The 10,231-nt window shown below is 38.2% G+C and overlaps 1 protein-coding gene across 2 annotated transcripts; it reads left to right on the forward strand.

Moving 5' to 3' along the window:
- Nucleotides 1–306: 306 nt before the first annotated feature.
- On the forward strand, nt 307–10,231 carry LOC132609341 (uncharacterized). 2 transcript variants are annotated; one of them, XM_060323258.1, is made up of 4 exons: nt 307–504; nt 607–687; nt 6,115–6,153; nt 9,876–10,231. In XM_060323258.1, exons 1-3 carry the CDS (start codon nt 391–393, stop codon nt 6,148–6,150), a joined length of 231 nt encoding a protein of 76 aa, XP_060179241.1. In that variant the 5' UTR covers nt 307–390; the 3' UTR covers nt 6,151–6,153; nt 9,876–10,231. The 2 variants fall into 2 exon arrangements, with proteins under 2 accessions (XP_060179241.1, XP_060179242.1); XM_060323259.1 differs by lacking the exon at nt 6,115–6,153 and having other exon boundaries at nt 316–504.

Below are 10,231 nucleotides of genomic sequence, written 5' to 3' on the forward strand. Positions count from 1 at the left end.
TACGAATCTCGTCGATCAGGACTATGTCATCCGCGAAAAGCATACACCATGGCACCTCACCTTGAATTTGCCGCGTCAATCCATCCATCACCAAGGCAAAAGGTGATAAAACAAATAAAAAAATTTAAAACTTTTTTTTTTTTTAAATTGGGGTTGGGGTTTAGGGGAGGAGAAAAGGGGGCTAGTGAATTTTTTGGGATTTAGTTAGGGTCTTTTTATATTTTATAAAAGATTGTAAATTTTAAAAATTATAATTTCATCCCCAATTTAAGGTAATCACATTTTTAAGACAAGTTTGAAGTTAGACACTATTTCTAATTAGGGGACTTTTTTACTCTTTATTTTCTTGCAATTCTAGAGAATCAAGAAAGAAGAAGAAGAAAGAAAAAAATGATGCGAACAAGATTGCTATGGTTCACAATAGGTTTCACTTCAGCTTCAGCTACAATGACTCACTTTATATTCAGAGATTTATGGGCTGATCGAATCTCTCTTTCTTCCCAAGTATTTTTTTTCTGACCAAAATACCCTTTATTATTATTTGTTTCTTGAAAAAAAAAAGAAATGTTTATTTATGATTTTAATATTTTGTTTTTTGGTGTATAGTTGGAGGAGAAATTTGGTGTTTTGGGGACCAGAGTTTCCAATCTTGAATCAGTGCTTCATGATAGTCCCAATACTCACCAGGTATTTTCTTCTTAATGTATAGAATTAAGGGTGTGTTTGATAGGAAAATGTTTTGGCGGCAAATAAGTGATTTTCCTACTCATTTTCTTGTGTTTGGTAAGTAAGTTGGAAAATGTCATTTTAAAGCAAAACGCCATTAGGTTTTTGAAGTCGGAGTGGTGGCGGGATAGGCAGAATGGGGGGTGGGTGTAGCCTGGGGGATAGGGGGATAGGTGGGGGTACGTGGGGTAGGGCAGGGTGTGGGGTATGGGGTATGGGGTGGGTGGGTGGGGTTGGCAGGGGCCTAGGGAGTGGGTGGATAGTACAGCTGTGGGTTGGGATGCGTTGGTGAGTTTTTATTGATCCGGAAAATGTTTTGCCTCAAATTTTTAAGGAAAACATTTTCTCCTATTTTGAAATATTTTTCCGAGATATTTAGTGCAATCAAACGAGAGAAAATGGAAAAACATTTTTCGTCATACCAAACACACCCGAAGAGTGCATTTAGTAATTGGGAATTCTCTTTCCATCATGGAAATTGTTGCTAATTACTTGGAAGAATAGCTATATTTTTCTGGAATGAAGCATGGGAATGATTCTGAAGCAAGTTTTTTTGTAATTTGTTTCACCTGAATTTTGCTTGAGTAGTTAAGGTTATCGTTTGTTCTTTTTATTTTTCTGATTAGGCAGTTAAGCTGGTCAATTTATGTTTATAGTATGGTTCTACTATGAGATTATTTATTAGATAAGCACATTCAAACAGAATTAAGCTTCGTTTAGTTCCATTTGAAGAGCATAAGACGGACAAAAAGAATGCTCTGCAAAATAAAAGTTCCAGAAGAAGAGAATTGATCATCTTGAGAGGGGTATTGGTATTTTGTGCACACTAAATACTGATCAAAACATTGAACTTGAATGTGTATAGTGAATGCATCTTTCTGATATCGGCATACCCACACCTTGAGAAATCTGGATTTTGATTGTGGTCCGACCTCGTCCTAGTTTTCCAACGTTGGCTTGCTATGAAGTTTTCTGCATTTAGTCGAGGTACGTGCAAGTTGGTCAAAATACCACCACTGCCAACAGCAATTACAACTACACCTCAGTCCCAAACAAGGTGGGGTCCAAAATTTATGGTCCAAAACAAACCTTAGATATTTGTGTGGCTGTAAATCATCTCATGTTAAATTGTTTCTAAATATAGAACCGTGACATTCTTCTAGGGACAGAGTAAAAAGGAAAGCGTGCCACATAAATTGGGACAGAGGGAGTAATAAAAATAGACATTCTCTAACAAGTGTAACATCTATCCTTAACTAGTAGCTATCACCTATATGCATCTTTTTCTTCCATTGTGACCTATCTTTAGCTAAATCTGCGTTGATACCAAACATTTGTAGGTCTTTCAAGACAACTTCCTTCCAGTGATTTTAGGTCTACCCTGTTCTCGTTTAACACCTTCACTTACCATAGTTTCAGACCTACGAACTCTGAATCTATAGGTCGACGCAAAACATGTCCAAACCATCTCAAGTGACCTTCTCGCCTTTATCCTCATTGCGTGCTACTTGCACTATCTAGCGAATGTGGTCTTTTTTAATCTTATGTAGCCTGGCATGACCTAACATCCATCTTAGCATCCCCATCTCTGCAACAGTCATCTTGTCGGTATGTTGGACTTTAGCAGTCCGTCATTCACACCGTATAACATAATACCCGAATAGCACTTCTCCATTTCAAGCATCCAGTTCCAATCATATGAGTAACATCCTCATCTATCATTCCATTTTCTTGAAACAACGAGCCTAGATATCTAAATTGTTTGCTTTTCAGCACCGCAATTCTGTCTAGTCTCACCGTAACATTTCTTTTATCATGTTGATTAAAACTGCAATACGTACATGTATTTAGTCTTACTTCTACTTATCATAAAACCCTTATAAATTTTTTCTCCATAGTTCAAGATTTTGGTTGACACCTTCTCTAGTTTCATTTATTAACACAATATCATCAGTATATAGCCTACACTGTAAGACCTCATCTTGTATCGTGTTGGTTACCTCGTCCATAACTAGGGTAAACAAGTAGGAGTTCAGTGCCGGTCCCTAGTGTCAATCCACTGTTATGGGAAACTCCTCTGAATCACCTACTAGTGTTTTCACGCAAGTGGCGACTCTTTCATACATGCCCTTTATGGCATTTATATTTTTAATAAGGATTTCTTTCATCTCCATCACCCATCAAAGGACCTTGTGTGGTGTTTTATCATATGCTCTAGATTAATAAACATCATGTGTAGATCTTTCTTCTTTTCATGATAGGTTTTCATCAATTCTCTTAGCCAAAATATAGTCTTCGGTGTAGGTTTACTGAGCATAAATCGAAACTGGTTCTCTTTCACTCGTGTCGTGTTCCTAAGTCTACACCCTATCACTCTTTCCCAGAGTTTCATCGTATGACTCATGAGTTTACGCCACAATAGTTCGCACAACTTTGAATACCTTTTTTGTTCTTATAAATCAGAATCATGGTCCTCTTCCTCCACTCATTGGGCCTCCTACCACTTCTTAGTATAGCTTGAATAGCTTGGTGAACCATTCTCAGACCTCTCCAAGGCACTTCCAAACGTCTATTGGGACAGTATCAGGACCACAAGCTTTTCTAATTCTCATATTTTTCATGGCATCCTTTTATCTTCGGCCTAATTCTTCGAGCGTAGCTAAAGTTTCTATTATTCACAAATGTGTGGAGGTCTAAAATATTATTCTCTTGGTTCGAGAGGAATAATTTATCAAAATAGTCTCTCCGTCTCTCCTTCATCTCGTTATTACCTGTAAACACTTGTTGAGGATCATCCTTAGTACATTTGACCTTGTTTAAATCCTTACCCTTCTTCTCCCTTAGTCGTGCTAGTTTAAATATTACTTTCTCCCCTTCTCATGCCCCTAGCTTGTGATACAAGCTGTCTAGAGCTTCCCTTGGGCTTACTAACTTTCTTAGCTTCCCTCTTAGCTCTCTTTTATTCTTGAAAGGCTTATCTGTCCTCTGCTTTTGGTAACTTCCTATAACACTCTCTTTTAGCTTTAATCACTCTTTATTCCTCCTCATTCCACCACCAGGATTCTTGTGGTCGAGGTGCTAGACCTTTAGACCCACCTAACACTTCAGTTGCATCAAAAGATGCAACTGAAGTGTTAGGTGGGTCTAAAGGTCTAGGACCTTGACCCGAATATCACCGTGTTAAAAAAATATAAAGTTTGTCTTTTGCACTTGCATACATCAGTAGCCGATTACCCATTCAAATTGGTTAAAAAACTTCTAAGAATAGCTCTCCCCAGCTAACCCTTCAGAGGGATGGCCTCACCTTATTACTATATATAACTTGATATATCAGCGCTGTCTCTGTTCCGCATTCCAGATGTTGCTACTAATCTTGTCAGTCTCTTCTAAATGGAGGCTAGATTTCTTACTGTCAGCGAGAAACTGAATGAGAATGCTTCCAAGAACGCATCTGATTAGGGTGCTTACACCTCCTTTTAATTGGCGTTGCACCATTCATCTAGCAAGCAATGCTCTGATATTTCTATTTCCATAAATTTTTCCCTGACGCAGCTAAGAAGAAAAGAGCAGATTACTAGCCCAAATTGCATGTTGATACCGTGAATCAATATGACTTTTGTGATATATTTTTTTTCAGAACTTAGTCTCCTTCAAATGTTATTAAAGACACCTAACATGCTATAAGTGACGTACCTGATTTACCACAAATAATAATGAGAACAATGTTGTTAAAAGCTAGCTTAAGGCGTGCTTAAGCTCTGAACCTAGGTTTACATGTTGGCTTCTGCACTTCACTTAAGTGGCTCTTCAGTGCCTTAGCGTCCATCCCTGCTTCTTGATTAAGGTCATACTAAGCAATAAATAAAGTTGGCAAAGCGATATACTAGTCCAGTGGTCTTAATTTATATATCAATCTTTCAATGTTGGGGCATCCCAATATGTTTGGAAACTGGTCCTCTTTTATGCAGTTTTCACGTCTTTCAAGAATTTAAAGTCATTAAACTATTCAAATTGTTTAATTTTCATGTGATGTTTTTACTATCAAACTAATTCTTAAATCATAGCTTGAAAATAGCTTTTTTCCACTATCACCAGTATACTGCATGAGTCAAATTGACATTTTAAACTTCGTGGCAGTTGTTAAGAAATATTAATCTATGAATATGTTAATGATGACTTTATAAAAAATGAACATTTTAAGAGGAAAATATACTAATAAACACATTTTTATAACGTGTTACATATTTCACTAAATTGCCACTTTTTCAATTCTCTTTTTTACATGAGTATTGGTTGTGCTTATTACGTATTGTAATGGCATTATAGTATTTCTCATTTTCTCTTGATCCTTTCCTTTCTTCGGTAAAGTGGGCGCTTTCACGCACTTGTTGCTTTTGATGACACTAAGTGTAAGTAATGGGTGCATCACCTTCTTTGCAAACCTGTAATGGTTGACTTAGAACAAGGAAGGGTTTCCCTAACCTGAAATTGGAAGTAAACATTTGTATCTCAAAGGGCTTGCTTAGATTATTTGTGGTTGGATTGGTAGAACTCTTGGTAGAATTTCATGGCAAGACAGGAGGATAGAGCTCTTGATGGGATTTCATGGCAAGAGAGGAGAATGCAGTTGAGAAAGAGAAGTAACAAAATGGAAGAGAGTTACTGGTGGTTCTTAGGCTGTAAATATTTCGTTTTAATCCATAACAGCATAAAGAAAGAAGGTTCAATAGTCTATGGGTTGCACCATAAAGGAAGAAAAGAACCAAAAGTTAGACGAATTAGCAGATTATGCAGTGAGTAGTGCTGCGTAAACAGTACATATAGGTGGAAACATTGAGAAAGAAGAACTTCTACGGGTTACACCAAGATTGTAATAACTCTATATCCAAAGCTGAATAAAGCACCACTTAAGCTGCAAAAAACAATCATGGAAATTAACTCACAATTCAATCATCGTGAGATAGTGTATATAAGTAGCTAGCTCTTTTTTTATTTTTTAAAATAAAATTTAAGTTTTACCTTATCAAAAAAAAAAAAAAAAAAACGAGTTCTGTTGCTTGCTTACACATGGAACAATAGCAAGAATGAGGCAAGTAGCTCTTTCATGATACTAGAAGTCTAGAACAACCACACTCCAACTACGCACAATGGTGGTGCATTAATTAACTAGGTGAATTTACGATGTGGGCCATAAATTAAGCTCCCACTTCTCTCTAGTTTTCCTGACATCAGAATCTGGAATTCTCCAAGCCAACAAGTCTCTTTGTTTCTCTCTCCTGTCAGGTCTTCATCTTCCTCTCCCTGACTCTATCTCTCTTTGACAGTTTCTGGTGGTCATACTGGTGGCTTTTGAACATCCTAAAACTGTTTTTCTTTTATGGATTGCAGGACACTATTTTCCATGGTTGTTATCCAACTTTCTGACAGGTAGGCCATTCCCTTGTGGGCAACTAAAACCATCATTCTTTTCCATCTCAAATGTTTTTTGGTCAGTAAACTCATGTGAACAGCCTGGTGAAATCTGTTGAATACTCCATCAAAATAGTGAGATTGGAACAAGTTCTTCTTTCTTCTCTTTGTCTGATGTCCCATAATATTACTATTCCACCTTTGCTACTTGAACTTAAGTCTACCCAATCCAGAACATGTTTCTGCAAATTCGTTAGCTAATTCAGCAATCCATCATTCGATTTGGTCTCTTGAAGAAATAAAATCAGTGTTCCATTACTTACTGAGAACTTTCAACACTGTACGTTCTGTATGTCCGTCAAATTTCTTATATTCCATCTAATGTTTTTACTTTCATTTTACAGCTTCAAACACCTTGTTTGGGAGTGAAAGTAATAGTAGTAGTAGTTGTTCAGAATTGAAACCATTCCTTTCCTTGCTTCTTTGGGAGCTTTCCCCATAAGAAATCCTGAATTTTAATTTTTTGAACTCTCTGACCCTTCTGTTTTGAGCTCCCTGCACTTTTCACTATGTTCCTGCAACTAGAAACTGTTTTCTCGTTTAATTTTTCTCTTGGTTAAAGCTTGAGCTTCCTCGTCAGAACTTTCGAACTCACTTCAAGTTCGGCCAGATCCATAATCCATCCAGCCTACCTAGACCCTGGGAAGGAGATACTTGATTCAACCTTCTTTCTCTTGCTCTATCCTTTCTGATTTTGTATTCTCTCTCGTCCTCTATCCAAAGCTTCGACCTCCATTGACTGTTTTCATTCATGGATAAAGCGATATCAGCTACTTCAAGTCAAGTCCAGCTAGATCTGTGATCCATTCAGCCTTTCTAGACCAAGAGGGAAGAGAGGGGGGGGGGGGGGGGGGGGGGGGGGGGGGGGAGGGGGGGGGAGGGTACTTGACTTGATTCTGCAGTCTCTCTCTTCCTCTTACCTCCATTGACTGTTGTCATTTATGGACCCTGGGGAGGAGGAGGTACTTGATTATGTGGTCACTCTCTTCCTCTATCCCTGGCTGATTCTGCATTCTCTGTCTTCCTTCATCCCTGGCTTTGACCTCCATTCATGGAGAGATTTTGTCTTTTGAAGCGACAACAGCTACTTCAAGATCGAGCAAATCCATGATCCATCCAGCTTTTCCTGACTCTAGGCCTTACACTCATGTATGAATTTGATAAAGCATAACTTCTAGGAGTGTCACAAATCGTGCAGCTTTCTGGCTCATGGGATTTACCTGGCATACTCATAAATAATCCACTCATCTCATTTGTTAGTGATGGTGCTCACTTCAAAGCTCTTTCAATGACGAGTCTTGGCTTGTCCTGTACACTGTTCTGCTCCAGCCCCGGTTTCTGATTTCTCCAAATTTTGACAAGTGTTTGTAAGGAGGATGCGCACGGATGCACCAATAAGGAGGTGCATGTGAAGAGGAGGTGCGCGGATGCACCAATAAGGAGGTGTGAGAAGTTGGCTATAGCAGGTTTTAGGATAGGTAGAGGTTGGCCGAAGAAGAATTGGGGGAGGTGATTAGACAGGACATGATACATCTTCAGCTTACCGAGAACATGACCCGAGAGATAGGAAGGTATGGAAGTCGAGGATTAGCGTAGTAGGTAGCCGAGTGTTATCGTACTTTTACCTGGGAGAGGCAGGGGCTAGTTTGCTCTTCTCGTCTTCTCCTTGTTTATTACTCCCTCTGTCCCAATTTATGTGATATACTTTCTTTTTTGGTCTGTCCCAAAAAGAATGATACATTTCTATATTTAGAAATAATTTAACTTAAAACTTCCCTTTTTGCCCTTAATGAAATGATTTACATCCACACAAATATCTATGGCTTGTTTTAGACCACAAGTTTCAAAAGTCTTCCTCTCTTTCTTAAAGTCTGTGTCTAGTCAAACTCTATATCATATAAATTGGGATGGAGGGAGCAGTATTATTGAGTATTCGCGTCGTATCTTATTCTTCGTTTTTACTACTACCTGTTGCTTCATTTGCTTTGTTTATCTTGCTATTTTGCTATCGTTATTTTCCTTTCAATCCTGCTTTGATTACACTTCTTTTGAACCGAGGATCTATCGAACACAATCTCTGTACCCCAATGTAAGGGTAAGGTCTGCGTACATCCTATCCCCCCTAGACCCCACTTATGAGATTACACGGGGTATGTTGTTGTTGTTGCTGTCGGTAGAACTGATCCATTTATCCAATTCTAATTTGAAATCAGTCCGTCTTCATGTACGTGCCCGCGTGGTCCATCAACATGACCACCATACCATTATGCACTTAACGTATGGATTCCTTCTCCAACCCTTGTTGCCCCACTAAGTCTGAATTAGATCTTCTCCAGCGAAAATTGTTTGAGGCTTCTATTTCTTTCTTTCTCTGGCATGCTAGCTCTATACTGTTCTTTATTGAATGTTTCGCTTCCATCCATGCACTAATGGGAGATAATTTCTTACATGGGGAAAGCACCAGCGAAAATTGTTTGAGGCTTCTTTCTTTCTCTGGCATGCTAGCTCTATAACTGTTCTTTATTGAATGTATTGCTTCCATCCATGCACTAATGGCAGATAATTTTTTTACATGGGGAAAGCAAATTTGTTAAGAAGTGTTGTTGCAGGGGGACTGAATTTGCTCCATTAATCAGGTGAAAGTGGGTTGAGTGACTAATGTTGTTTGCATTTCCTGTAAAAAAATATGTGTTGAGTCACGAAATATTTGAACAGTGTTTCACCAAATGGACCGGAAGAATTCGCTCAGACACTTATTTAAATCTTCTAAAACTAAAAGGGTCGACGGACTCTTCTATGTCCCCGCCTTACTTTTTCTTTTTCTTGTTTCATGGAAACTAAAATGCAGCCATTTGTAAAACTGAGGTTGTTTTACTTGCCAAGGACTAGAGCAAGGGGCAAAATGTGGCGTGAGAAAAATCAAAGCAGCTCTGTGGCACTTCATTGGGTCTTTTTCTCGTTTATTCCACCTGCCAATTTGACATATTCAAGTATTCAAAATGTCTTTTTTGTTTCACCAAAGTGTTTCTTGTACTTGAAAAACTCTTTTGCTGTTACAGCTAACGTGGCAATTCTAGTTCTCGTTGTTACGTTATTGCTAAATCATTTATACCCGTGGACCGAGGAGGGATAATGACATAAAAGATATAACACCCTGATGCTATTAGCATAGCTTCTTTCTTGGTGTATGTGGTTGTTTTGTTTCAAGGCATCACACTTGGAATAGTTTGTCCTCATTGTTGTCAGGATATGTTCAATGCTCCATTCTTTGGGTTTGTGCCGGAAGTCACTAAATGGGGACTGAGGCTTGGTTGTAATTGATTTTGCTGTTGAAAGCACTATATCACGTTTTCAGAACCAAAAAGAAAAGGAAGATATGTCATAAAATGTAAAAATGTTCGAATTGCTTGAGGGATGAGATGGGCTGTTATCTCATGTCTTAGGCAATCCTCATTTCATTAGTTAGCATCTGTTGACTAGTTAGACCCAAGGTCCGTTTTTTAACCTATATAATATGAAGTATTGATTTCTGGATGAGAGCATCAGATCTGATTGTTATTTGTCTTGATTTGGGATCGTCCTTTACGGCTCTTGTACTTAGCTAACTGCTTTAGCTATAATGAGTTTTGCTTAGATTGTTATACTTAATGATCTTAGAGCTCTTCTGCCTTTTCTTGTAGGATGAAGGGAACTGAGTATAGCGCCATCATCAGATCGTTTCTTCAGCATGGCTGGATACTGTTTCTTGATTATGTATTAGGGAAATTAAATTTTTATTTTTTCCTTTGGTGTTGCAAATTTGTAGTCTCGCATACTTTGTAATCCAGCTATGATTAGAAAATAGCCCCCCAATCCCCAACTCCAAAAAAAAAAAAAAAAAAAAGCCACGAGCATAACCTAGAAGGGGGTGTTCTCTCAAGTTTGACAAGATTATTGTACATTTTTATTTGGAAGTCTCTGGTTTTTAACATGATAGTTCCTCTGACAATTATTGTCTGATTTTCTAGTTGAAAGAAATGGTGCATCATTCCGTTTA

The sequence above is a fragment of the Lycium barbarum genome, chromosome 9 (assembly GCF_019175385.1).
Source record: "Lycium barbarum isolate Lr01 chromosome 9, ASM1917538v2, whole genome shotgun sequence".
NCBI classification, from domain to species: domain Eukaryota; kingdom Viridiplantae; phylum Streptophyta; class Magnoliopsida; order Solanales; family Solanaceae; genus Lycium; species Lycium barbarum.

Excerpts from the sequence above, each read along its gene's own strand:
- LOC132609341 (XM_060323258.1), top strand. The coding sequence starts at position 391 with ATGATGCGAACAAGATTGCTATGGTTCACAATAGGTTTCACTTCAGCT. Across the intron at positions 505-606 it reads GAATCTCTCTTTCTTCCCAA|TTGGAGGAGAAATTTGGTGT; the intron begins GTATTTTTTTTC and ends TTTGGTGTATAG. Across the intron at positions 688-6,114 it reads ATAGTCCCAATACTCACCAG|GACACTATTTTCCATGGTTG; the intron begins GTATTTTCTTCT and ends TATGGATTGCAG.